The sequence below is a fragment of the Melospiza melodia genome, chromosome 1 (assembly GCF_035770615.1).
Source record: "Melospiza melodia melodia isolate bMelMel2 chromosome 1, bMelMel2.pri, whole genome shotgun sequence".
Lineage (NCBI taxonomy): Eukaryota > Metazoa > Chordata > Aves > Passeriformes > Passerellidae > Melospiza > Melospiza melodia.
The window spans coordinates 174,706,945-174,734,811 of record NC_086194.1 but is presented as its reverse complement, the minus strand read 5'-3'; the positions used below and the strand labels follow the sequence as shown (position 1 = coordinate 174,734,811).

The window sequence follows — 27,867 nt, the reverse complement described above, 5'->3', positions numbered from 1 at the left end:
CTGAGCTTTAAATACTTTTTTCCAGTTAATACCTGTGTGTGTGCATCTGTATTTCTCTTTTCTGGCCCAAACTCAAGTCTGAATTTTCTGGTTTTCTTTTTTTTTCTGAAATTTGAATGTTTTTTTTCTGCTGAAAATATTCCTCGGGTTTAACAGAGACTATCACTTAGTTTGGACAGTAACAGAGACTTGTTTTTTAAGCACATTGGCATTTTAATTGTTTTATTTGGAACATACTGTGATAAGGTTTGATACCACCTGACTTTTGAGCAAACTGTGCCGTGGGAGGCTCACGCTGGATACATTTCTGCTCACTAATGAAGAAGAGCATTGCCGTTGGGGTTTGCAGCCATCATAGACAAGCTTCTTCCTCGTTTCCCTGTGACAGTCAGTGATTAAATGGAATTAAATAGGATTTCTAGGATCATTTTTTGGTCTTGAAGGTCCCCAGGATTTTGGGCATGAATTTTCCCATTTTCTTGTCTTTGGCATCTGTGTCATATTCCTCTTCACTGGGACTCGTGTGCTCGTCCTTCTTGCAGAACACCTCAAACCTGCTGTAGACTCGCTTCTCCTTCCTCATGTTCTCCATCTTCTTGAGGAGGGTGTCTCTGTCCTCCGACGGCTGCCGCTGCAGGTTCCGCTTCTGGCTCCCAAAGCTCTCCGACCTGTGGATGTTGCAGCTTTTCTCCTTTTCCCCTTTTCTTTCCAAGCTTGTGGTGGACCTGGAGAGGTCGGGGTTGCTGGTGGACGGCAGCTGCTTGGCCAGCTCGGCTCTGTTCTTCTGGCTGTTGGCAGAGATCTGTTCCAGGATCACCTTGGTGTCGTCGCGCAGGTTGCTGCTGTACAGGATGTTGGCTGTGGAGGACGGGAACCTCCCCTGCGTTGTCTGGCTGCTCTTGGGGGGCAGTGGGGCTGCGAATTTGGGGGGTTTTTCTTCCTCCATTGCTTCCTGGCAGTCCCCTATGGATGATCGTTTGAGCACCACTGCCTGCTTGTCACATTTCCCACTCTCAGAAGCAGGTTCCTCCTCCAATTTCTTTTCACCTTTTGGGTTCAAAAACTGCTTCAGCCGTAGTGACCCTTTTCTTAAAAACTCCATGGGATTTTGCTCTTGTTTTGAACAGTCTTCCTCAGATTTGTTGAGAGAACTGTCAGATCCTTGACTTCTGGACAGGCTTTCTAGAACTGAGGATGTAGTACTTGTCCTCACCTGTGGTTTCTTAATTTCTGTGTTGACTAATTTTGGAGAGTCTTCTCTGAAGGTCACTCTGTCCTTCTTCTCTGGGAGAGCCAATTTCTGAGTGTCTCCTACAAATATCAGGCTCTCCTTCTCTGGAAGAGGAGGTTTGTTCTCGATGGGGTAAAACCGGGATGACAACTTGTCCACCTTAGTGCCAAGATGTCCCAGGGGATCTTTACTCAACGCGTCCCCAAGCTGGGGGGTGGATGAGGCCATTCCAAATGCTCTGTCCAAATCTCCATGCATCTTGTAAGTACTGCAGGAGTCTTTGGAGTCCAGCACCCTGCTCTCCAGAATCTTATACTGCACAGATTTGGTACATTTCTTCTCCGTATTCTGAGATTCCTCCTGTAGGTAACCCGAAACAGCTTTGGTGTGGGTGACCGTGCCCCGTTCCATGTCCTTGCCCACAGCTTTGTACTTCTCCAGCAGCTCAGCCACTTTGGAGGAGGCAGCCGTCTTGATGGTTTCATTGTCCTTTGTTAACTCACTGGACATTTGCTCTTTTTGGATCATCTGCACCTTTTCTATTGTGGTGTTGGGCTGATCTAATTTGGCAGCACTGAAAATCAGAGAGGACCTGAGCCTGGAGCTCCTCTGGATCAAGGGATTTATCCTGGACCTGAAGGCATCTGGTTTCATGATGGAGGTTTCTTCACCTGCTCTATCAGAATCTGCAGATTCCTTGGCACTGTCAATTCCCAGTTTGCTGCTGAAGGGCGTGGGGGGTTTGAAGGCTGGGACGAGGTCAGTGGGGTGCTTTGTGAGGGGATCCCCCAGAGCATCGTTGTACGCCTCGGACTCCATCGGCATCGGGAGCCCCTCCTCTGGTTCCGACTGGTACGCGCTGAGGTACGAGGAAATCCTCCAGTTCCGCAAGCCCGTTCTGTTTTCCTGCGTGCTCTTGTCATCATCCTGCTCTTCATCCTTGTCCTGCAGGAACAGGCGCTGCTCCAGGCTCTGCTTCTGCGTGGGAGAAGTCTGGCAAATGAATTTCTGTCCGATGTTCTGCCTCCGTAGCATCATTCCCATGGGGCCATTGCCCGCGGGGTTCAGCTGGTCGGAGCCGTGTCTCACCTCCCTGGAAGAATTGGAGGGCACGTAGTCCAGCCGCAGGGGGAAACCCTCCTGTGAATAACTGGGCTCCAGTTCAGGGTATCGGGGTCCGTCTCCATAGTCTTCCAGCTCATTGAATCCCGGCCTCCCCCCTCGAATCCTCTCAAAGAATCCCTGAGGTCTGCCAGGAAGATGGGGTTGTTCAAACTGGTACTGGTAGAACTGGTCCTTCTGGAAATGACTGGATTGGATTTTGAACTCGTCCATGTTGTTCATGAACATCTGCCGGGTGTACTGCTTGGCAGAAGCAAAATTTTCAAACGTTCCTTCTGCAAAACTGTGTCTCTTAAAAGCGTCCAGCTCCAGCTGCTTGGAACGGAGGAAGCCCCTGACGGGATCCATCTGGGAATTCTCCATTTCCACCTTTTTGTACATCCGCATGGCCGACCCCTCCACGGTGTGCCGCAGCATGTCGTCCCGCCGGAAATTGGACAGGAAGTACCTGTCGGGATCCACCCTGTCCATGAAGGAGGGGAAGAGGCTCTCGTCCCTCTGGAACATCAAGGGCCCTTTCTTGGGGAAGAAGGGCATGTTATTGCCAAAGGGAGCCAGGGCAAACGTGTTCTCTGCCTTTGCCAGGACGTTGGCTGGAGGAACCAGAGGCTCCGACTGTGCAAACAAGATGCGGAATTCTTCATCAAAGCTGGCCACCAGCTCACCCTGGAAGATGTGGGCAATGCTCCTGTGAATCTTCTCAAAGGACCACATGAAACTGAAGAGAGAACAGAAGCGATGGAGTAACTCAGCTGTACCTGTTTTTATTGAAACATTTGCCCACCTGAAGCAAATTCTAAATTTTCTGTTTGGGCAGAAATAGGGCAAAATAAAGGCAGACAATTCCCTTGCAGCTGTGTTACACATGACTGTTCCCAAACCTAACAGCTTGATTGATTTGGGATCACTTCTTTGCAGAGAATTTTACAAAGCAGTAAATGATTTCTGTTCTAAAAAGCCAGTCAGTCATGTCACCCAGAGTGAGCTGATGATAGTCCTTGTGTGAAGCACGTGTTCCTGTTTTTAGCACTGTCAGTAATGACCTGGACAACAGTCAGTGTGTCCCCTCAGCACCTGGCAGGTGACACCGGTCAGGGGCACCCCAGAGGCTGGGAGATGTGCTGACAAGAACCTCCGAAAACACAAACCCAAGGTCTTACTCCTGGGGTGGCACAGCCCTTCCACCCACACAGTTTGAGGGGACTGAACAGAGGAGCTGGGCTGGAAATGGGGGAGGAAGATGTTCATTGTTATGGCGTTCATCTTCCCAGGTCAAGCTCTGTTTTTTTCCCCGTCTGCTGAGCGATGGGAAGCAGGGAAGGATCTCTTACTTTGCCCTGCCTGTGTCTGCAGGTTTGACGCAGCTGTTAAAACTGTATCACAACCCAGGAGTGTTCCCACCTTCACAGTTCTCTACCACATCCTGCTGGGAATGATGAGGGACCTTTGTGAGGCTTGGCTGCCTGCTGGGCTTAACCAAAACCCTTATAATTGCTGTCTTTTTTTTCCCCCACAGATTTTTTAATTCCTTATGTGAAGGAAGTTTGGTTTGGGTTGTCTGTGCTCAAGGCCTTCTTCAGTTGGTGTATCTACCTCCACTGCAAAATGGAGTATTTTTCCCAAAAAATTGCTACTCAGTGTCCTTCCTCAGTGAACAAATCTTGTGTCCCTGATATCCATGTGGCAGTGCCAGAACGCTGCTTTACCAATTCACCAGCCAGTCTCTCAGAATCCCAGACAGGTTTGGGTTGGAAGGGACCATCACACCTTGTTTCACCCCCCTGCCATGTGCAGAGACACCTTCCACTAGCTCAGGCTGCTCCAAGCCTTGGTGAGCCTCCCCTTGAATGCTCCCACAACTTCCTACTTCAGGAATGATACAATATTGGAAAGCCCAAAGCACATGGGAGTGTGGCAGAAGCAGTCCTGAACAATTTACTGGATGCTCTCATAAACAAGAAATGATCCAATCGGAACAGTTAGTTGTTTGGTACAGCATCAAATGTGAGTAACTCTTTTCAAATATCAGGGAAAAAAACCAAAGTGAAATCTTACTGTCATGGAATGTGCACTTTAATCAGATTTCTACCATTTTTTCTTCATATACTGTGGTTTTAAATACCCCTAATTCTATTTGCTTAACCTCCACCATGAGAAGCGACTTATGGTAGGCTTGGATCAACCTGGCCTAGAAGTTTCCCTGCCAACAGCGCGGGGAGAAACCATATAAGCTTTAGGGTCTGTCCAACCCAAACCATTCTGTGATTCTATGATTACATTCTCAGAGCATGACAGGTGTTTCCCCATCACCCTTTTAATATGTGAAGGAGAAATTCTTCTACTGCAACTCACTAAAAACATTTATTCTGCCAGAAATTAATGTTTTAGCTGGTAAGATTGTTATTCCCAAAAGGATGGTAATGTGTTCATGGCTGCTCTCAATCCTAACTAAAACCACCCCCACTAAAACCACCCACCTCTCTGCTGCCCAGAAAAGCTCCCATCCCTGGAAGTGTCCCAGGCCAGGCTGGATGGGGCTGGGAGCAGCCTGGGACAGTGGAAGGTGTCCCTGCCCATGTGGGGGTGGAACAAGATGAGCTTTCAGGTCCCTTCTCACACAAACCATGCTGTGATTTGATGATTCTGTGAGTGGAGGTCCAAGTTCATTTGGTCCAGGCTAAGATGCAAATCTTGCACTCCTCATGCTATGGCAAATTGTCCCTGGGGATCGGATGGGAGCTGAGCTCCTCTGCAGCCAGCCCCGTGCACAAAGCCCCTGAGTGTCTCTCTGTGAGCTGGACAGGGCTCCTCACCTGTAGTTGCCACTCAGCACCACCATGCAGTCCACCAGCAGGAACTTCTCCTTCAGGTGCCCCTTGAAGGACATCCCCGTGCGGCAGTAGTAGGTTGGGCCAGACACCGTCCTCACCCTCAGGAACTGCAAACCAGGAAGGCACAGACTCAGATAGGACCCTCATTCCCTCCCCTGCCCTCCTTCCCTGCCTCCTTTAACCCATCCAGCCCCACTGGGGTTATCCAGCTCCAGTGGTTCTGCCTGCACACAGCCATGTACAAACCCCTTTCTCAGCACTTCTCCAGCCCTCAGCCCGTGTCGTGCCAGCTCTCCTCACTTTCTTCACCTCATCTTTCACCAGGTTCTGCCCCTTGTCAGGCGTTTCCTGCCATACTGGCCCTCTGTGTGCAGGACACACCCCCTCAGGACACCCATCAGGTAGGGCAGGTCTGTGCTCACCTCCACGTAGTTGAGGTTGACTCTGCACTTGGCAGCTGTGTCGAGGAAGAGCTGGGAGTTCATTTCATCCAGCAGGATGTAGACAGGCACCCGGCGAGAAGCAGCATCCAGCACCTCAAACAGCAGATCCACGTCGGTGAAAACGTCCATCACGATGGCCACCACCTGGCAAGGGGTGCAGAAGGACTCATGAGCCCCTGTGCTGCCCTGACCCACCGTGTATCCCAGCTTCTCACACCCCGCAGCTGCACTGTCCCCAGCTCAGCTTCCTTCTCAAAGAAGAAACATCCCAATTAAAGGTCCCCTTAAGCACTGTGGGCCCCAAACTGGAAGGAGAATTTCTGCCCAGGAATGTGCATGTACTGTGTATGCAGGTGAGGGGAAACCTCCCTGTGTGCTTCCCGACTCATCAATCCAATAATTCCATCAATTTTTTGGCCAGTAATCACACTGGATGGTGTGTGGAGCTGGTCCCTCCACTCCAACATCCCCGTGCCATTTTTGGGTAACTTCCTGGCCAGCATTCAGGCAGCCATTCTCAGCTGAATCCATGTGCTGATTTTATGGAAAGCAGCTTCACAGCTTCACCTTCCTGTCCTTCCCAGCTCCCTGAGTGCAAATACTTGATGGGTGATGGAAATACTTGAAGGGTGTAAGGAAGGAGAAAACTCTTCTCAGTGGTGCCCAGTGGGAGGACAAGGACAGACTGAAACACAGGAAATTACAGATCAGTTACAGAAAAGCCTCTGGGACTGCAAGGAGACCATCAGCATGGAACAGGCTGTCCAGAAAGGTTTAGTCTCCACCTTTGGAGACGCTCAAGGACACATCCTGAGTGACCCTCTCTAAGTGACCTCCTCTGAGTGGGGGAGTGCACAGGACCAGCTCTAGAGGCCCCTTCCAATCTCTAATGTTTTGGGATTCTGTGAACTCTTGGTGTGTTTTAGCAAGGCCTAGGACATGGTGCCATGACAGCAGAGCAGAGACAAGCTTTGATGCAGTCAGTGCTGGATTTGGATCACCCTGCTCCTCTGTCAGGTTCTGAAAGCAGAGTTCAGGGACTTAGCAGAGGACCTGATGTTCCTCAGCCTGGAGAAGAGAAGGCTCCAGGAAAACCTTACAGCCCCTTCCAGTGCCTAAAGTGGCTCTGAGAGCTCAGGAGGAACTTTGGACAAGGGCCTGGAGTGACAAAACAAGGGGAGTGGCTTTACACTGCCAGAGGGCAGAGTTGGATGAGATATTGGGAAGAAATTGTTCCCTGTGATCAGGCCCTGGTACAGCGTGCCCTGGGCAGCTCTGGCTGTCCCATTCCTGAAAGTGTCCAAGAGCAGGTTGGACAGGGCTTGGAGCAAGCTGGGCTAGTGGAAGGTGTCCATCCCCATGGCAGGGGGGTGGAACTGGATGAGCTTTAACCCAAACCACTGCACTATGATTCTCCTCCGGATGCTTCTCTGGCACAGGTGTGGTTTTAGCTCTGCTCTGGCCGGGCTCTCCCTGACTCACCTGCTGAGCTGCCCGGATCATCCTGCGAGCCTCCTCCTTGATGCTGGGGTTGTCTGGCGGGGGCGGCTGCACCAGCGTGGTCACCTCCGTTCCCCTGAAGCCAAAGACCATGGGCCAGCCCAGATCCAGCTCAGGCACGGCCAGGTCTGAGTTCATGGGCCAGTAAGTCCCGGAGGAGCCGTCCATGTCGTTGTCCCCCGCCGTGTCCGTGCTGCCCTCCTGGTTGGCATACTGGGGCTTCTGCAGGTTCTGGATGATGTGCTCCACCTCGGAGGCACAGAGGAAATCCGGGGCGTTCTCCTCGGCCAGGAAGCGCTGGTAGCTCTCCTTGCCCTCCTCCGTGAGCACATCCAGGGCCAGGCGGTAGTACTCCTTGTAGTGGGGGGGAAGGTAGTTGGGGTCCAGGGGGTTGTCCCCCTGGGAGGAGCTTTGGGATCGACGAGCCATCGGGGGAGGGAGAGCTGGAGGGAAACAGAAACATCCCTGAGACGCGGCAGTGTCATGACAGCAACGCGTCCAACACATCCTCCGCAGGGAGCACAGGCAGAGATTAAAACAACATGGAGCAATGCTGGAGAAAGTTCAATTCAAAGGCACGGGAGACTAAAATTAGGCAGAGGTGTGAGTCACTTAACCATTACCTTCACAGAGTTAACTGTTTTGGGCCAAAATATGGAACAATCAGCCAGGCAGCCCTGGGATAAGCAAGGCCAATGCATCCAACAGAATGATCAACTTTCTCTTTTAGGCTGCTGGTTGCTAAGCTTCAATCTATTGTTTGTTTGAAAGTCAAGAGCAAAGCTCCAGGTGGTTATTATCTACACCCCATTAAAATTAATTTCCAAATGCTACAGAAGTTATTTACTATGTGTAATGTGGCCCTAAACCAAAAGCACCTGCCTGAACACAAGGACACCCTCTGTACCCTCACAGATTGGGTTATCACCACCTCAGCACATGAACAAAGCAGGTGGTGCAGGGTGTCCTGCTGGTGTAACACAGCCAGAAGGCAGAGGAGCCTCCATGAGATGAATGAAGAAATAAAAAACAAGGCATGTGATCACTTCTTCAGTCTCCTCATGTTAAGAAAAAACACAGCTGAAAGGGCCTCACAAGCAATATTTGGTAATTGTCTATAGGGGATAATTATTTGAGACTATAGAAAAATCTGATTTTAACCCGTTTTTGACAGAAAAGTTTGTTGTGCCACAACAGTAATATCTGACTGATCCACAAAACGCTCCAAGCACTTTGGCTTTAGACTCTGAACTAATGTCAGTGCTGGAATGTTCTTTTCCTGCACTCCAGCACTGAGGTGCCAGCAGAGATTTCCTCCTGATGCCCAAAGAGTGAGTGACTCCTGCTGGGTGGTGTTACTGAGTGAGCACAGGAGGTGAGGGAGGCTGCTGTCCATCCAACACATCTGCTCCCAAAACGGGAGGGATTGCCGGGGACTGGGAGATCAAACCTCACACTCCCACTATCACTCATCAGGATCTGTAAGATAAACCAGTTTTGAGTTCTTACCCGACCACCTGCCCAGCACACAGCGGTGCTGCGTTACTCCTGCCTCAACCTCCCACAAATTGCTCCTGCTCTAAACTGGAACCCCTGGTAAAGCTGCGTGATACAACAGGAAAAATTATAGTCTTAATGTAAGGGTAAGAAAATCCAACAGCTCCATGTGTGAGGTACTGCAACAGATACTCATCTCTACAGTTCTGACGTGCAGCTGCCTATGCAGTCTGAATTGTCTGCATTTATCTTTCCTCTCTAATTCTTTCTTATTTTCTCTGTGTAAGAGGAGAAGTACAGAGCACTGCAGTGTGTATCTCTGGTGGAAGGTGCCCCTGCCCATTGCAGGGGTGTGGAACAAAATGGGCTTTAAGGCCCGTTTCCACCCAGACCATCCTGGGATTCTGTGATTTTAGGATGCTCAAGTCACCTGTGTTCCTGCTTTTAACTGTTTCAGCAGTGTCATTTTAAGGACTTGCTCCCACATGCCAACAATCTTGGACAGAAGAACACCATATCCAACTCATTCATACATTACCCAGGAAGGGGACAGAGGTCCCACAGCAAACTGCTCACACTGCTCAGAGATGGGAGCGGGAGAGACAAAGGACCAAGTGCAGCCTCAAAAGGAAGAACTGCCAGAAGAACCCTCTGGTACTGCTGGGCAATCAAAACAGCAGAGGAAAGGTCATGCTGGTGAAGTGGCAAAGCAATTTTATACTGATTAATATAATTATTTCACTACAGTTATAAATGAAGAGGGAGAAGACTGAGCTTTAAATAAGCACCAAGCAATGCTGACTGTTACTGGGCAGGACCACAGCAAACAGCAGCACTACACAGGTTCAGGAGGAACGCACAGCTGTTACAGATATTTTATTCCTCAACTCCCAAATGGGGAGGCTTATGCCTGAACTCTGATTCCTCAGTCTAGAGGAGACATCCACAAACTGTGCCCAGGACATCTCTGCTGCCAGCACAAGGACCCAAAGGACAGAAGGTGAACCTGGCAGGTTCAGAGGGACACCAGGAACCCCCTGTGCTCAGCTGGGCTGATCTGGGGGAGCTCTCATTGCTCTGCAGCTCCCTGGCAGCAGGGTGCAGCCAGGTGGGGGTCAGGCTCTGCTCCCAGTGTTTGTAGCCACCTGAGCTCCCCAAGATGAGCACATTTGTGAATAAGCAGGGAAAATGGCATCAAGTGAAGAGGTAAATTGGATGTGAAAGCAAACTACTCCTCGTGGGCTTCCCTGAGACACTGGGAGAACATGGACACAGAGCTGGGGGTGTCCTGGTACCACTGAACATGGACACAGAGCTGGGGGTGTCCTGGTGTCACTGAACATGGACAGGGAGCTGGGGGTGTCCTGGTACCACTGAACATGGACAGGGAGCTGGGGGTGTCCTGGTACCACTGAACATGGACACAAGGCTGGGGGTGTCCTGGTACCACTGAACATGGACACAGAGCTGGGGGTGTCCTGGTACCACTGAACATGGACACAAGGCTGGGGGTGTCCTGGTACCACTGAACATGGACACGGAGCTGGGGGTGTCCTGGTGTCACTGAACATGGACAGGGAGCTGGGGGTGTCCTGGTGTCACAGAACATGGACACAGAGCTGGGGGTGTCCTGGTGTCACTGAACATGGACAGGGAGCTGGGGGTGTCCTGGTGTCACTGAACATGGACACAGAGCTGGGGGTGTCCTGGTACCACTGAACATGGACACAAGGCTGGGGGTGTCCTGGTGTCACTGGACACAGAGCTGGGGTTGTCCTGGTGTCACTGAACATGGACAGGGAGCTGGGGGTGTCCTGGTACCACTGAACATGGACACGGAGCTGGGGGTGTCCTGGTATCACTGAACATGGACACGGAGCTGGGGGTGTCCTGGTGTCACTGAACATGGACACAAGGCTGGGGGTGTCCTGGTACCACTGAACATGGACACAGAGCTGGGGGTGTCCTGGTGTCACTGAACATGGACACAGAGCTGGGGGTGTCCTGGTGTCAATGAACATGGACACAGAGCTGGGGGTGTCCTGGTATCACTGAACATGGACAGGGAGCTGGGGGTGTCCTGGTACCACTGAACATGGACAGGGAGCTGGGGGTGTCCTGGTGTCACTGAACATGGACAGGGAGCTGGGGGTGTCCTGGTGTCACTGAACATGGACACGGAGCTGGGGGTGTCCTGGTGTCACTGAACATGGACAGGGAGCTGGGGGTGTCCTGGTGTCACTGAACATGGACACGGAGCTGGGGGTGTCCTGGTGTCACTGAACATGGACACAGAGCTGGGGGTGTCCTGGTACCACTGAACATGGACACAAGGCTGGGGGTGTCCTGGTACCACTGAACATGGACACAGAGCTGGGGGTGTCCTGGTGTCACTGAACATGGACACAAGGCTGGGGGTGTCCTGGTGTCAATGAACATGGACACAGAGCTGGGGGTGTCCTGGTACCACTGAACATGGACAGGGAGCTGGGGGTCTCCTGGTGTCACTGAACATGGACAGGGAGCTGGGGGTGTCCTGGTGTCACTGAACATGGACACAGAGCTGGGGGTGTCCTGGTGTCACTGAACATGGACAGGGAGCTGGGGGTGTCCTGGTACCACTGAACATGGACACAGAGCTGGGGGTGTCCTGGTGTCACTGAACATGGACAGGGAGCTGGGGGTGTCCTGGTGTCACTGAACATTGACAGGGAGCTGGGGGTGTCCTGGTGTCACTGAACCCAGCAGTGAGGGAGGGCTGCAGGCCTGGAGGATCAGGGGGAGCCTGCAGGGGATGTCTGAAAGGGGCCTGGAAAAGACCCATGGCTCATAACTGTGAAATAAAACCCAGAAGTTGTGTTTGTGCCCCCACAGGTGTCTGCCCCAGCTCTTTGTGTATTCCGTGGCTTGGAGCCACCTGGTCTGGTGGAAGGTGCCCTTGTAGAGCATGGAACAAGAGGAGTCCCAACCCAAACCATCTCGTGCTCCCATGATGCCATTAATTGTTGGCATCCTTTAATTCCCTGGGTTGCATCAAGAACAACACCATGTTGATGAATTCTCAGTTTGCATGAAAAAAGCTGGTTTATACATATAAGTAAGTATGTAAAAAAATAAATAGCTATATACACACACAAATATATATATATACACAAACACACTAAATTCTGGATATTTCATTTATCTTCCAAAATCCTTCCCTGTCAGGTAAAGCAGAAGGGAAGAAAGTACCTGGAACTCCAAAGGATGTTTGTAACCTTTTGTCACTTTGGTGGATGTGAGTTCAGGTCAAGGAATAAATAAAATTTCTCCTGCTACAGCTCATCTTGCTGACTTCAGATGGATTCTGCACTTAGTTCATGGATTTTTACAATTTTGTTTTGCTCTGTTCCAGCCCCTGGGATGACCTGTTTGCACTGGCAGAGCTCTGAGGCCCTGGGTCAGATTTGGTGTCATAAAGCTGCTGACTCCCAGGCCAGTTCTCCACTTCTGGATCAAACCCTCCACTATTTGGAAAGCAATTCCTCTCCAAATCAGATGTAACCAATCACATGCCACTGCTGGCTGATTATTTGTGTGCCAGAGGGAGGTTTCTGAGACAGAACTGGCTTTTAAACTCCTGTCTTTTCACTTCTCTCAACTAGTCTTGCTCCATTCCAAGTGTGTGCATTATCCCAGTGCAAGGCTGGATTTGGTGGAGGAGCAGTTCACATGCCTCAGGAAACAGGAGATGAATTACTCACTGTGCCACATTTCCCTGCTCTTTTTTTACTCCAGAACTGTGTATTGCATTGTAGGGCATTCCATGCTTTAAGCCTTGGTTCCTTTTAACCAGAGCTCAGGGAGCACAAGGGCAGGTTTCCCCTCAGAGGGACAGGAGCCTGGACACACATCAGAGTTATGGACACACATCAGTTATTGGAGTTACCAGCTCTCTTCTCCCCTGATAGAGAGATGGCTGGATTCTCTTAGATCAGGGGCACCTAAAACCACCTGCAGGAGCCTGAGGGGAGACCTCAGAGCACCCCACAATCTCCTCAAGAGAGGAGGAGCAGACACCGATCTCCTCTGGGGTAGCAGTGTCAGGAGCCGAGGGAGCAGCTGCAGCTGCAGCAGGGGAGGGCGAGGCTGGAAATTAAAACAAGGTTTTTCCCCCAGAGGGTGGCTGGGCCCTGGAACAGGTTCCCTGGCAGAGTTCAAGCATTTGGACAACGCTCTGGGGCACAGGGTGGGACTCCTGGGGTGACCCTGTGCAGGCCAGCACCTGGGATTGATGTGTGGCGCCTTCCAACTCAGCCCACTCTGTGATTCTGTGACTCCAAGCAGGGGTTGGCTCCCTGCTTGAACTTTACCTGCAAATCTATTTTCTGCAGCTTCTTTCCCTCCAGAAAAAGACAATTGTTGTATTTCTGGAATTCTGAACCATCAAAACTGTCAAAGGAACTGATCCATAAACTGAAAATACCCCAAATGTAGATTTTCAGCCTGTAAGTACTGATTGATAGAGAATTTTACTTACTTACATGCTTGGGTTTTTTTATTTAATTAGGAATTTCATTTTTTTTAATTGCTGGTCCCAGTTTACCAAATCTTCTGACATGAGTAATGAGGATTTGAGGGAGAAATGGGAATGCTAAAAAGAATAATGTGTGGCAATTTGCTTGGGGGTCTTTATAATGGGTAACAAAGTATTTCTTTATAATGAGTAACAAGATATTCTGTGTGCAGGTACAGCTCAGGCACTGAACTGCAGTGGGTACAGGAGGAGAGGAGCTCATGCCAAGCCAGCACCTGCAGCTGTGAGATGAGTTCAGCCAGAGGGAACCCTGAACATCCCTCCTTCCATTCCCAGGACAATACTGGAAAACTAAGGCCCTGAGGTCCCCTAGCCCAAAAACCCTGCAGTGCACCTCCAGAAGGGCAGAGGAGAGCTCAAGCACATCACCAATGTCCTCCTCACCTTCAACAGCCACAATTTCACTGGGAAAAGCTTCCCTGGGAGAGTGGGAGAGAACTGCCCCAGCATCATACAGGAAAGGAAAGGAATCCTGCTACATCCTGACAATATGACCTGGGAAAAAACTCCAGCAATTGTTTAAAGCTGGATGTTTTGAGCAGAAAACACCAATACAGGACCCAAGACATTCTTCAGACAACTGGACAACATCCCTACTGATGCTGCAGCCAAGCCCCTGGTGCTTCAAGGAAAGAAAAATTCCAGAAGGTAAATTAGGCAGCAAGGGGGAAATCTGCCTCTCCCCATCACCGAGCCCTTAGGCCTTGGGAAAGTCACATAAATAAAGTGCAAACAAGGCATGGCCAGGGCAGCAATTGAGGTGCTCACACACAGGCTCTCCGTGTCACCTGGGATGCCCCAAGGTGCCTGGCCTGGCCTCCAGCCGCTGCTGAGGAGGCTGTGGGAGCTTTGGATGCCCAAAGGCACCTGGAATGTCCCAAAACCCAGAGGTGTCAGAACCAGGATTTCTCCTCCAGGATCAGTGACCAAACACATATGTACAATGTGCCTATCTGCACCCCCTTACAGATAATATCCCAGAAATATGGGATAGGATTCATCTTCTAACAGACATGCTCACGTTTGGCCAAATACTCTCTTAATTTTTCTTCCAGACATTAACAAATCATCCTGCTAAAGCCTCAGTGCTCAGACCTCAACTGTTTTAACTCCGAGATTCTCCCTTACCCTGTCACACAATCCATCCTACCAAGATCCTGCTTGGAACTGTCAGCGCTCTATACCAGAATTTACCAGAGGATGGGAGGCAGCTTTGACAGGAGGATGAGTCAGATATTGGGGACACTCTCCTCCCTGTGAGAGTGGTGAGCCCTGGCACAGGCTGCCCTGTCCCTGGCAGTGTCCAAAGCCAGCCTGGATGGGGTTTGGAGCACCCTGGGCTAGAGGAAGGTGTCCCTGCCCATGGCAGGGGTGGGGGACTGGATGAGATGTAAGGTACTTCCAACCCAAAGCATTCCATGATTCCTGTCCAATATCCCATCTAAACCCTGTCCTTGGGCAGTGGGGAGCCGTTCCCTCCTGTCCTGTCACTCCAGGCCTGTGTCCAAAGTCCCCCTCCAGCTCTCCTGGAGCCCCTTTAGGCACTGGAACGGGCTCTGAGGTGTCCCCAGGGCTTTCTCTTCTCCAGGCTGAACAGCCCCAGCTGTCCCAGCCTGGCTCCAGAGCAGCACGATTCCAGCCCACACAGTTATGTGTCACAGTGTTACTTCTTCAGACATTCTAGAAGTCTGTTACCATTATTTGGCATTTCATGCACTTCTCTGCTATCCTAAGTGACCATTCTATGAAATTATGTCCATAAATTTGGAAGTATCACCAGTCATGATCAGAACCTTTGGAACCAAACCTGCAAAATTCAGTTTCTCCCCAATAAATCCTTCTCCTAATGCCATGGCTGGGACAAGCAAGAGCACGGACAGGTACACAGAAGGGTGTGGGAGGAACCACAGAATCTCCCGAGCTGGAGGGGACACACAGGAGCCAGCAAGCCAAACTCCTGGCCCTGCACAGGGAGCCCACAGAAGGAAGGAAGGAGGTGTGAGCACTGCTGGCACTCTGGGCCCGTGGCTGGCTTGGCAGGGGAAGCTGCAGGAGAACTGAAGGCAGCTCCTCTGTGGCCGTGTGCAGCAACCCCTCCCATGCTTGGGGGCAGCGGATCAAGGAGAGCACGAAACAGCTTGTTGGAAACCCAAAAAGTGGGAGATGAAGGCCCTGGAATGGGCTGAGGAGGAGCAGGATCCAGGTCTGCTCCGCCCGTCTGCTGGGCTGTGCAAAGGCGCTGCACTGCTGCTGCTGCAACTGCTGCATCAAACATTGCACTGCTGCTGCTGCCGTGTCAGACCCTGCACTGCTGCTGCCGTGTCAGACACTGCACTGTTGCTGCTGCCTCAAACACTGCTCTGCTGCTGCTGCTGCAACTGCTGCTGCTGCAACTGCTGTGTCAGACACTGCACACTACTGCTGCGGCTGCATCAAACACTGCACTGCTGCTGCTGCTGCTGCCGTGTCAGACCCTGCACTGCTGCTGCTGCAACTGCTGCATCAGACACTGCACTGCTGCTGCCGTGTCAGACCCTGCACTGCTGCTGTGTGTCAGACACTGCACTGCTGCTGCTGCTGCCTCAAACACTGCACTGCTGCTGCTGCCGCCTCAGACACTGCACTGTTGCTGCTGCTGCTGCAACTGCTGCGTCAGACACTGCACACTGCTGCTGTGGCTGCATCAAACACTGCACTGCTGCTGCTGCTGCTTCTGTGTCAGACATTGCACTGCTGCTGCTGCAACTGCTGCGTCAGATACTGCACTTCTGCTGCTGCTGCCTCAAACACTGCACTGTTGCTGCTGCTGCATCAGACACTGCACTGCTGCTGCTGCGTCAGACACAGCACTGCTGCTGCTGCCTCAAACACTGCACTGCTGCTGCATCAGACACTGCACTGCTGCTGCTGCATCAGACACTGCACTGCTGCTGCTGCATCAAACACTGCACTGCTGCTGCTGCGTCAGACACTGCACTGCTGCAGCTGCATCAAACACCGCACTGCTGCTGCTGCGTCAGACACTGCACTGCTGCTGCTGCTGCATCAGACACTGCACTGCACTGCACTGCTGCTGCAGCGGTGCACGGGGAGTCCCAGTGGAGTCACTCCCCTCCACGGCCAAAAAGCCATCAGGAGGAGAGGAGCAGGTGGAGAGGAAGGAGAAGGCAGTCTCAGCCATCCCCATCCTCTGATCAAGGCAGGGGTGGGGAGGGGTCTCCAAGGGAAATCTCCCTTCAGCTTGGCCTGAGATCTGCCTCTGTTCCCACTGCTATAAACGGGAGTGACTTTACTGGCTGTGATTCCTGCCACACACATTCGGTTTTGAGATCCCCAAAAGCTGTCAGAGCCTCCTAATAAAGGGAAGAGTCAGATGTGATCACAGCCTGCAGATTCCTCCACACTGAAAAACACTCAACCACGTGGAATATTTAATGTAAGGAAAAGTGGCTGGCAGATGAAGCTGGAGGTAAAAACTGTCCCTTTGCCTCTGGATTCATTATAGCAGCAGAAACTGGGAAAAGCACAGACCTGTTGACGTGGGCAGCATTTGGTGCCTGTCCATATTATGTTCCATTTCAACAGGCTTTTACTGTTTTTTCCCTAACAGAGCAGCAGGAAATCACAGATTCAGACACGCTGTGATCACCACAAAGCCCTACAGATTAAAATAAATAAATAAAAGGACGTGCCTTTCTCCAGAGCCTTTGTGCCAGGTGTGAATCAAGGGCGCTGGACCGTGTTTGCCCAGCCTAAGCCAAAGGGAACCGGCTCAGTGCTGCCTTTGTCTCTCATCTGCGGTGCCTGGTGCCAGCCCTGCTGATGCCTCAGCACCTGGGGCTGGCTCCATCCCCGTGCTGACTGCAGTGCTTGTTGTTACGTGTTCTGCCTGCACAGCCAGTTCCCAGGCTGCCTCGCTCAGGTGATCCCTCCCTGGCTGGACCTGCTCCGCTGCTTTGGGACACTCCCAGCTGCCCAGGCTGCCTGGAGCACCCAGGAGGAGCTGCCTGCGAGGAAGCAGGGCTGGATCCCAGAGTCTGCAAAGAGCCAAGCTGTTCCCCAGACCCCTTACCTGCAAGTACAGACAATCCTGGGCTCAACCACCTCACTTCTCACTGCCCTAGACAGCAGCAAGAAGAGAAAGGCAGCACAGACAGTCTGTTCTTTAGCCACACTCTGCACAGCCAGCCACAAACCCCTCTGTGCTATAAACACTCAAAGGGCTTCTGAACTATGGGCAAGAAACGAATCAAGGCATTTTGATCCCTGTGATGGGCCTCACCTGGCCTGTACACCACATTCAATGTCATCGCTGACATCTCTTAGGGTGGGCTGTGAAAAGAATTCATGTTTCCAAAATGGCTCTATAAACAAAGTTCACAAATCAATTATTAAAAAAAAAATATTTGGCCTCAAAAAAAAATTAGGAAAGATCCTATGCAAACAAAGTGCTGATGTTCTGGGAGGGTTGGGTTTAGGAGAGGACAGCAATGCCTGAGGGAAAATGACTGGAGCAGACATGGTGACAATGAGACATGGAAAGTGTTAGCTTGCTCTCAAGAAAATGTTGTACTTGGTAAATGATCTGGGAAGAGACCTGTCTCCTCGAAGATGGTTCAAGGTGTGGGGTTTTTAATTCTGCACTGTGTGATGGAAGGACTAGCCAGTGCCTTCTGATCTTGCTGCAGAGGAAGAACCTGTATGAACAGCAGGACATGCTCGTCCTCTCCAGAAGCTGCTTCTCACTTTCTGTTCCGAGGGTTGGGCTTCTCCTGAAAAGGATCCTGCCAGTCTTACAGGGGTGCAGGATCTCTAGTTCTGAAGTGTAGCCCACAATTTCCTACTTTGGTCAGAGCATGGAATTGTTCAAGAGCTGGGGCAAAGAGGAAGCTGCCCAGAGAAGCTGTGGATGATTCCCCATCCCTGGAAGTGCCCAAGGCCAGGCTGGAAGGGGGTAGGAGAACCCTGGGCTGGTGTAAGGTGCCCATGGAAGAGGGTTGGAGGAGATGGTCTTGAAGGTCCCTTCCAACCCAAACCATTCCATGGCTGCATGATACTGGATGCTGGACACCTTCCCATGAACTGCTCTTCTCACATTCCTCACAACAGGACAGGGAAATACAGCAAATAACCTCCACTAGGCACTTTTTTAGCTACAACTGCCTCAGCCAAGTCCTAATTCTTATCTTTTCACTTTCCATTCTTCTCTCTGCATTTCCTGCTGAGTCTTACCATGTTCTCCTTCTCAGTGTCCTCTTCAGGCAGTAGGCTCAAAGCCTGGGTCACTGTCAGAATTTCTGGTCGAATTTGTTATTCCTGTTACAATGCCATATAATGCTCCCAGACCTTCTCCTTTGGTCATCTGAACAGCTGTTCACTCCATGTTAATCATCTGAGAGAATGCCACCCCATTCTTCACTCTGGATGGTCTTAGATGGATCTCAGTCATCATTAGAAAACAGACAGCACCTCTGCCTGCTGCTGGGAGTTTCACTGCAGAAGTTTTGGCCATCAGATGAGAAATTGCTTCAATTAATCAACTGTTCACTGAGTTTCCAGAGATGGCAGCTGCACTGTCTGTGTTCATACCTGTGGCAGCTGACCCTGATAAAAGGCTCCAAGAACACTTTCTGTGTCTCAGGTGAGCAGTGAATGCCCTGAATGCTGCAGGCACTGGCAGAGCAGAACTGGTGCCTGGTCTGCACCTCCAAAACCCACTGGACTCTCACTCATCTCTGCCTACTAGGGCAAGGGATCCCACAGAACATTCTTTGCTGGAGAATCAGAAAGTGGCCAGACATTCGGGATATCCAGGGGATCTTTCTGCAGGCCAGAGGAAGGGAAAAGCGGCGGAAGAATTACATGTTGTAATTTTCTTTGTGAAGTGGTTGCTGAGACACCTGTCAGCGTGTCCCACAGTGGCAGCACGTGAACCTGTCAGCCTTAACTGTCCCATGCAGCAAGGGTACAGAGTGGACAGGGAAATCTGAGCTGTGGGGAGCAGCAGCACAAAACCTGATGTTTACAGCAGCTGGAAATGAAATGTCATCCTGCAGGCAAAAGTCTCTGAGGAGATTATCTGAATGATCACGGAATCCTTTGGATTGGAAAAGCCACCTGAGACCCTCGAGTCCAAGGGCTCTCCCAGCACTGCCAAGGCCACCACTAACCCATGTCCCAGTGCCACATCTACGACAGCAATGCTCGTGTCACATTCACTATCCTGCAGCCAATCCCTTCCCCTGGCTTTTTATTCAAAAGGTAGCAAGCATAAGGAAGTCTAAAATGGAGGACTTAAAAAAAAGGACAATCAGTGTAAGGCCTAATTTGGGGGAGAACCACGTGCTGCCCTTGACTTTTACTTCCCCCACACACTGATTTTAGAAATGCAGTCATCAATCTCCTCTTCCTCAGTAAGACTACGAAAATCCAGCACATGGGGCCTGATAAGCACTCCAGACATGTCCCATGTAACCGTAAAATGCAAAGAATTCCAATCCTGCAGGGTTTGGAGGTGAATTTCCATTGCCTGGAAAGTTTTGGTTGCCAGAAAAATTATGTCTAGAACATGAGTAAGTCTGTCCTGAGCCACAGCCTGCTCTGACACGAGCACACAGACATTTCCACACTTACAGAACCTCAGAATCAGAGACTGATTAGAGTTGGATTAGACAGGTTAGAGCTGGAAAGGACCTTCAAACCCATCTTGTTTCAGCCCCCTGCCATGGGCAGAAACACCTTCCAATAGACCAGGTTGCTCCCAGCCCCATCCCAGCCTTGAACCTTCCAGGAACAGGGGAACAACAACTTTTTCCTTTGCCATGCAATTTCCCCTAAAGCATATGAAGAGCAAGACCTTTTTCCCCCCTCAGAATACTCCTATTGCCAGGTCACAGCAAATCCAACTCTCTTTTTACACCTCAAATGCAACTATAAAGTCCCTTGGGTAAAGAGGAGTGAGACCAAAACGAAAACAACTTTCCCTAAAATGCAGCTCCCATGTGTCCATCTAATGGGGTTGGGACTCACTGTGCTCTCCTGCCTCCTGATCCAGGGAGAACATTTGCACAGGGAATGGGAACGGGTGCTCAGCACGGCTGCCACTGTCACTGCTCCAGGTTGGGGTAGTTTGCTACTACTGACCTATTTTGGCCTCTCTTGCAGCTGAGCTTATTGCAGCTTCCACAAATTAGATGTTTTCAGCAGCAGAAGGATGTGATCAGTATTTCTGTTCCTTCACAGGTGCCTCTTCCCTTTCTAACTGTTCTAGATGGAGAACCCAATCCTGAGGCCAGGCAAGATCCACAATTGACCCCTATTGACCCTGGCCAACTTAGAGTGAACAACACAGACCCATCCCCTTCCTGTCCTCACACACCAGTCCTGAGGTCTGTCAGGCTCACACCTATGGAAAACTCAGCAAGTGCCAGCCCGTGTGCGCCTGTCCACAGGCATCTGTCCCTGCTCCTGCCCGTACGTGCACGGCTGTGCCAGGGCTCGTGGGCCGTGTCAGCACTCAGAGCACACCCAACCCCTGTGTGTGGAATGCAGGGGCCTCGGGAGCTGCTTCCCAGCCCCTCGCAGACCTCAGCCCTCACAGCACATCCCCTCTGTCCCAATCTCCTGACCATACATCCCTACAGAGTCCCTGGTCCAAACAGGAGAGCGGCCTGGGCTTTGTTATGGAGAGCTCAGTCAGGCTGCAAGACTCTTCCCAAAGAATGAAGCTGAGTTTGGGAATATCCGCTCCTGAGGGATTTCTCAAAGGGGAACAGACACAATTGTATAAAGTGTTTGATAAGCAATTTTGACCTGAGGACAGAAGGGTCCCTTCCCTTGCCATCCCCAACACAGCTGGGACATTCCAGGTCCCTTCCCTCACCATCTCCAGTCCCTGCTGCCTGTACTGGGACGTTCAGGGTCCATTCCTTTACCATCCCCAGTCCGTGCTGCCTGTACTGGGATGTTCAGGGTCCATTCCTTTCCCATCCCCAGTCCCTGCTGCCTGTACTGGGACGTTCTGGGTCCATTCCTTTCCCATCTCCAGTCCCTGCTGCCTGTACTGGGATGTTCTGGGTCCATTCCTTTCCCATCCCCAGACCCTGCTGCCAGCACTGGGACATTCTCTTGCCCCCCTTGCCTCTCTCATCTCCTTCTGTCTCTCTCCCTTCCCTTCATCATGGCGTATCTGGGAGCTCCTGCCACTGGAGCCTTCCCACATAGAAGCAGCAGCCTCCTGCCCATGGATTGCCTGTGGAATTCCCTGTCCCAGATGCCAGGCACTGGGCAGAGGAGCAGGACAGGCCCTCCCCAGGCCTTGCCCTCCACCTCAGGCAGCCACACAGGTACCCCAGGAGGTACGTGCCCTTCTCCTACCTTACCAGGGAAGCCGGCCAGCTGGTGGGTAGGCAGTGGGTTGCTCTCTGGCTCAGGCGGCCATGCAGGTACCCACGAGGTCTCCACCCTTCTCTACCGTCCCAGGTGAGCTGGGGCAGGTGGTGGGTCACTGTCTGCTCACTTGGACGTGCCTGCAACCTGATTCACCTGGGAGCCAGGCGAGCGAGGCTCCACCCAGGGCAGAGCGGGGGTGAGTAACAGCGAGAGAAAGGCAAACTCCGGAGAGCTGTTCCCTCCCCAGGCGCGCAGGGAGCCAGAGATAAGGGCTGCGCATTCCTGAGCCGCCGGAGGCCTCTCCCTTCCGTCTGCCCCGAGCCTGTCAGACCAGCTCGGCACTGGCAGCGGGGCAGGGCTCGCCGCAGCCCCGGTGCTGTCCCGGCCCGTGGCACGGACCCCAGCCCAGCCCCGGCCCGTGGCACGGACCCCAGCCCTCGGCCCCCAGCCCCGGGCAGGGCCCCTGGGCGCTGGTCCCCGCGGTCGTGGCCCTGCGGCTCCCAGGAAGGGGGATTTGGGCTCCTCGGGCACATGTGGTGCTCTAGGCGTGCTGGGGACAGACGAGCAGCAGCTCCTGGGCAGTGGCACCACGGAACAGGAGGGGCCCGGGGCAGCGCCCTGTCCCCCGTGTCCTCGGGGGTGCCGTGGAAGGGGCTCTGAGGGGACAGCCGCGGCCTCCCGTCTCCCCCCATCACCGTGCCCGCTCCCGCGGCCGGGGCTCCGCGGGCAGGGAAGGGTTAAGCGAGATTCCCCGCAGCCCCGGGCGTGGCAGCGCCTGTTCCACCTTTCATGTCCCAGCTCGTCCCGCCCGGCCGCCGCCGCCGTGAGGGCCGGGCCGGCGGTGACTCAGGCGGGGCGGGGGGTCTGCCGTGAGGGAGGAACCGAGGGCCGGGCACGGCCGGGGTGTCTGCGGGGCGGCGACAGGCTCTGGCTCCTCTGAGGGGCTGCAGCAGTGTCCAAGGAGGGAACAGAGCTGCGGGAGAGTCTGCAGCACCGGGCTGAGGGAGCCGGGGGGCTCAGCCTGGACAAAAGGGGGTCAGGAGGGACCTGCTTGCTCTCTACAGCTCCATTACAGGAGGGCAGAGCCAGGCGGGGGTCAGGCTCTGCTTCCAGTTAATAAATGACTGTATGAGAGGTCATGGCCTCAAGCTGCACCAGAAGAGGTTTAGGTGGGATATTTGGAATGTTCCTTCTGGAAAGGGCTGTCCAGCCCTGGCAAAGCTGCCCAGTCCCCATCCCTGAGGAGACTGAACAGTGGAGTGGATGTGGCACTGGGGACATGGGCTGGTGCTGGTCCTGGGAGTGCTGGGGAGCAGCTGGACTCAGTGATCATTGAATCATGGAATGGTTTGGGTTGAAGGGACCTTACACCTCATCCAGTTCCACCTCCCTGCCATGGACACCTCCCACTGTCCCAGGCTGCTCCAAGCCCTGTCCAACCTGGCCCTGGGCACTGCCAGGGATCCAGGGGCAGCCGCAGCTTCTCTGGGCACCTGTGCCAGGGCCTCACCACCCTTACAGGGAAGGATTCCTTCCCAACATCCCAACTAAACTCACCTCTGGCAGTGGGAAGCCATTCCCCTCTGTCCTTCACTGCGGGCCCTTGTCTAAAGTCCAGATCTCTTGGAGCCCCTTCAGGCACTGGAATCAAGGTAACAATTCATCAACTGCTTAGCTTCTCTTCTGTGGAACAGAACACTTCTGCTCTCTAATGGAATGTCGTGTTTACATCTTTGCTATAATCCCTCTTCTGTCATCAGGAAACTGCAAAGGATCTGTTTTGAGGCCCCAAAATGATGGCACTGCTGGTAGTGTCATGGTTTTGATATGGCCATTTAAGGCAGGACCTATCAGACTGAACACTGGTGACAGCTGGTGACAGAGGTGGCTCTATCAGTACCAGCCACCCCAGAGACCTTGGAATGGTGCCACTATGTACATGGGGGCAATTCAGACCTTCCAGGCTAAAAAGATGAACTGCAGCTGAACCCCTCTGGATACAGGGGAGCTACACCATCTGTCTGGTATCTCACAGAGACACTGAGATTGGATAAGCAGTGTCCCTGTGATTCTGAACGAGCTGAACCAATCCTGCCTGTAAGGAAAGCCAGTTTCAGCATGAGTTTGGAGCTTTTCCCTGTGTGATACTGAAATATGAATCGGTGAAAACCCAGTCAGGTTTAAACTGTTTCATTAGTTTTTCTGCAAGGTTTCAGTGTGTGGCTTTACAAACCTTTTATCCTTAAATAACAATGACTTGCAGTAAGAGTCTGGAATTACCTGTAAAGGAACTTGGAATCTTTGTGAACTTTGGCTTTTAGATTCTATCAGCCCGCAAGGACCTGTGTGAGTTATTCTGAGATGTTATTAAATCCCAGTGAAAACACACTGGCCTTCCCAGAGCTTGTGGGATAACCCTACACTCTTGTTTCAGCCTTTATCTCACACCAGTTTAATCTACTTCATTAAGTCTCATAGCCTGTATTTGAGTAAAGTATTTCTCAGTAATGTAGATACAATTATCACTTTTCAGTCTTCTCACTATTAAACAGAAAACATTTTAAACCTCTCATTTTCTCTTTTCCAAATCACTTAAAAGGATATTGGTGAACCTTTTGTGTTCCATCTTTTCAAAACTAACTTTCAAATCTGAATATCAAACAGGATGCTTTTACTTTCAGTTTCACTACTGCTGTATACACAAACACGTCACCAACATTTTATTGGAGTAGGTTTGACTTCTCCTGAGACAATTTCTTTTGCACTCCAGAGTAAATATTACCTGGAATTGCTGATTTTAAAGCTATTCCTAATGGAATAAAGAGGCCTCATCCTTCCACTTGGGAATTAGTAATAAAGTTTTGCTGCTTTTCTATTCTGAATGTTGGTTGTGTTTATTTCCTTGCATTATTTCCAAGATAATATTGGTTATTTTAGAGAACCTTCTTTCCCTGTAAATGCAATGTGTGTAAGCGGTGTTTGTTTGGTTTGCATGAATTACAACGTGTTTGCATTGTTACACTGGATTAGTGCAGTAATCCAAGCTGGGTAATTACTGTTTGTCACCAGTGTCTCACCAGGCTCCCTCTGCCAACGGCCTTCAAGCAAGGCACACTCGTGTCCCAGATTGACGATGTCTGCATTAACCACACGGGGTAAAATAAAGTGTGTGCAATGAGGTGAGACCTAATTTCAGATTGTGGTAGCTGCTTCCACTGGGACTGCAGCTCTCAGAGACAGCAGAGCAGGCAGGGAACACCCTGAGCAGGGGGGCAGCAGGGAGACACCCTGAGCAGGGAGAACACACTGAACAGGTGGGAGAACACCCTGAGCAAGGGGGCAGGAGCAGGAGAACACCCTGAGCAGGGGAGCAGCAGCAGGGAGAGCTCTGAGCACCGTTCTCCCTAGGAACCAACACAGCCCACGTGTGTCGGGCAGGTCATGCTGGGGTACTGCTCCAGCCCTTGGTTTTGGCAACAGCCTGAACCGGAGCACTGTGAGGGCTCTCAGCACTGATCAAGAGGAGATTGCACAAGTTTGTGTCCTCAGGTGCCACAGAACTGTTCCAAGAATATCCCCACACGTGGGGATATGGCACTCAAGCACGTGGGCTAGGGGTGAACATGGTGGTGGTGCTGGGCTGGTGCTTGGTCTCGGTGCTCCCACAGGTCTATTGTGACCGTAATGATTCTGATTTTAAAACTGAAATCCTGGAAATCTGACCTGATGGGAGCTTGGCTTCTGGTAGGTTTAGCTGGGATACTGGGAGGAAGTTCTGCCCTGTGAGGGTGTGAGGCCCTGGCACAGGGTGCCCAGAGCAGCTGTGGCTGTCCCTGGATCCCTGGCAGTGCCCAAAGCCAGGCTGGATGGGACACTGGGAATTAGGAATTGTTCCCTGTGAGGGTGTGAAACCCTGGCACAGGGTGCCCAGAGCAGCTGTGGATCCCTGGCAGTGCCCAAAGCCAGGCTGGGCGGGGCTGGGAGCAGCCTGGGACAGGGGAAGGTGTCCCTGCCATGGCAGGGGTGGGATTAGATGGGCTTTGAGGTCCCTTCCCACCCAAAACATTCCATGATCCTGTGATTAGCACACAGCCCCTGGCTCCATCCACCAGTGAGCTGCTGGCCTGCTGTGATCACTGCCAGGATGTGAGGAACAGACACATTACCTGCCCCAGAGGCACCACGAGCACACACAGGGTAATCTGGAGAGCAGGGCCTCATTGCAGAGCCGCTCCTCCAGCAGTGCAGATCCATGGGCTCTCTGATAGTGCAGAAGATGGTGAATCTTGCCCTTGACTCCCCACGGGTGACTCATCCCAGCTGCCACTCTGGGTTTGATCTCTCAGGCTCTGCATGTGTACATATCAGATTATCTGGGTTAAGTGCAGCTCTGCTTTTGCCCTTTATCTGTCTGCTCTGGAGCTGTTTAACGTGATCTGCCTGTTTTCATGCCAGCCCAGTTTCAGGAGTCCCAGGCACTGACTGGCACTGAGCACTGAGCTGATAGTTCTGCAGTGACCGCAGGCTTGGTCACTCATCTCACAGCTCCCCGGTGCAATTCCCACCCCCTGGGCTGACAGAATTGGAAAAGTCTCTTCAGTGGTTGCACGAGTCATCCCCCTCTAGCCCTTCACAGTGACGTTTTTAATGTGGAGAAATCCCACATTATTCCAGCAAGCAGGACCAACATCTGCATGGAACTCTGGGCGTGGGAACAGAAATGTGGTCTTGCACAGTTTCACTGTTAGTTGTTCACCTTTTTAAAGAAAACTGCCTTCAATTAAAGGGGCTGATGAGGAATAATCTGCGAAGAATCAGTGTTGTATTTACACAGCAGCACTGTTTGGGCACCAGGACAGGAAGCTGTTGTGAGGGTTTGCTGTTTTGTGGTTTCCCTGATGGCTGTCCTTTCCTTTGGGGAAAGCCCAGGAAGGATCCTTGCCCTAAGGAAGGGAAGTCCCTGGGATCAGGTCACCTGGCCCTAACCACAACCCCACTGGAGGGTCCCCCGTGCAGACAGGGGATTCAGAACATTCACTATGACCTGAGTAAGAGAAAATCCAGACTGCTTGGCTGGGCCAGACCCACTCCCCCTCAGGAACAAGGATATCCAGAGCCAGAGCTCACCTTGCACTGGCACGGGAGACACATTTCAATTCCAGACTGGTGGCAGTTTGAACCTTCCTTCTGAGGGGCGAGGTGCAGACACGGATCTCTGCGGTCACCAGGGAATGGCTGCAGCTGTGTCAGGCGAGGGTTAGGCTGGATAGCAGAGAAAGGCTGTGCCCCCAGAGGGTGGCTCAGCGCTGGGATGGGCTCTCCAGGGAGCTCGATGGCACCCGGGGTCCTGTCAGCCCAGCCCAGCCCAGCTCAGCTCAGCCCAACTCAACTCAACTCAGCTCAGCCCAGCCCAGCTCAGCCCAGCTCAGGTCAGCTCAGCCCAGCCCAGCTCAGCTCAGCTCAGCCCAGCTCAGCTCAGCTCAGCTCAGCCCAGCTCAGCTCAGCCCAGCTCAGCTCAGCCCAACTCAGCTCAGCCCAGCTCAGCTCAGCCCAGCTCAGCTCAGCCCAGCCCAGCCCTCTGTGACTCCGTGCCTCACCCACGCTGCTGCGGGAGCGCAGAGAGGACAAAGACGGCCAGGCACTCACTGTGTGCCTGCTCCGTCCTCCCTGAGGAGAAACAGCCTCACAGCACAGCGGCTCCTGATTTAAATGATTTAATTGCTGGTTTAGGGTTATTAAATCAATGAGGAGTCACCACAGCTGCAGTTCAATAGTTTCTGCAGGCACAGAGCTGCACCTTTTCACAGGCGGTGCGCAGCACGGGCCCTGAGCCGCTCCGTCCCAGAGCCATTCAATCCCCGCTCCGGGATCCTCTCCCGGGCTCCGCTCGGCCCGGGCTCGGCTTGGGCCTGGCCTGGGTTCGGCCTGGGTCGGTCCGGGCCCGCCGCTGTCGCGTCGCGATTGCGTCACTGCGGCGTCACCGGGGAGCGTCAGCGCGTAGCGTCACGTGACGGCGCCAGGGGGCAGGGCCGCGCTGCCGCTGCTCCCGGCCCGGCCCTGCCCTGCCCATCCCGTCCCCGCCGGTACCGCCGCTCTGGATCCCGGTCCGGCCCCGCCGGTACCGCCGCTCTGGGTCTCGGCCCGGCCCCGCCGGTACCGCCGCTCTGGGTGCCGGTCCGGTTCATCCCATTCCCGCCGGTACCGCCGCTGCTCCCGGCCTGGCCCCATCCCGTCCCGGCCCATCCCATCCCCGCCGGTGCCTCTCTGTCCCCGGGG

The 27,867-nt window shown here is 52.6% G+C and overlaps 1 protein-coding gene across 4 annotated transcripts; it reads right to left on the bottom strand.

Moving 5' to 3' along the window:
• Window positions 1–205: 205 nt before the first annotated feature.
• Window positions 206–27,509, bottom strand: FAM83H (family with sequence similarity 83 member H). 4 transcript variants are annotated; one of them, XM_063175842.1, is made up of 8 exons: window positions 27,389–27,509; window positions 26,719–26,832; window positions 25,758–25,940; window positions 23,149–23,232; window positions 7,110–7,570; window positions 5,607–5,771; window positions 5,167–5,291; window positions 206–3,071 (listed from the first exon to the last, which is right to left on the bottom strand). In XM_063175842.1, the coding sequence occupies exons 3-8, from the start codon at window positions 25,843–25,845 to the stop codon at window positions 425–427; spliced, it is 3,570 nt and encodes a 1,189-aa protein (XP_063031912.1). In that variant the 5' UTR covers window positions 25,846–25,940; window positions 26,719–26,832; window positions 27,389–27,509; the 3' UTR covers window positions 206–424. The 4 variants fall into 4 exon arrangements, with proteins under 4 accessions (XP_063031912.1, XP_063031921.1, XP_063031929.1 ...); XM_063175851.1 differs by lacking the exon at window positions 23,149–23,232; XM_063175859.1 differs by lacking the exons at window positions 23,149–23,232; window positions 25,758–25,940; window positions 26,719–26,832; window positions 27,389–27,509 and adding an exon at window positions 21,577–21,802.
• Between the last annotated feature and the right edge of the window lie 358 nt (window positions 27,510–27,867).

Coding starts and splice junctions, on each gene's coding strand:
- FAM83H (XM_063175842.1), bottom strand. CDS start 25,845: ATGGATCTGCACTGCTGGAGGAGCGGCTCTGCAATGAGGCCCTGCTCT. Junction 7,571..23,148: donor ATGGCTTCCCACTGCCAGAG/GTGAGTTTAGTT, acceptor GTTTCCCTCCAG/CTCTCCCTCCCCCGATGGCT. Junction 5,772..7,109: donor TGATCCGGGCAGCTCAGCAG/GTGAGTCAGGGA, acceptor ACCCCTTGCCAG/GTGGTGGCCATCGTGATGGA.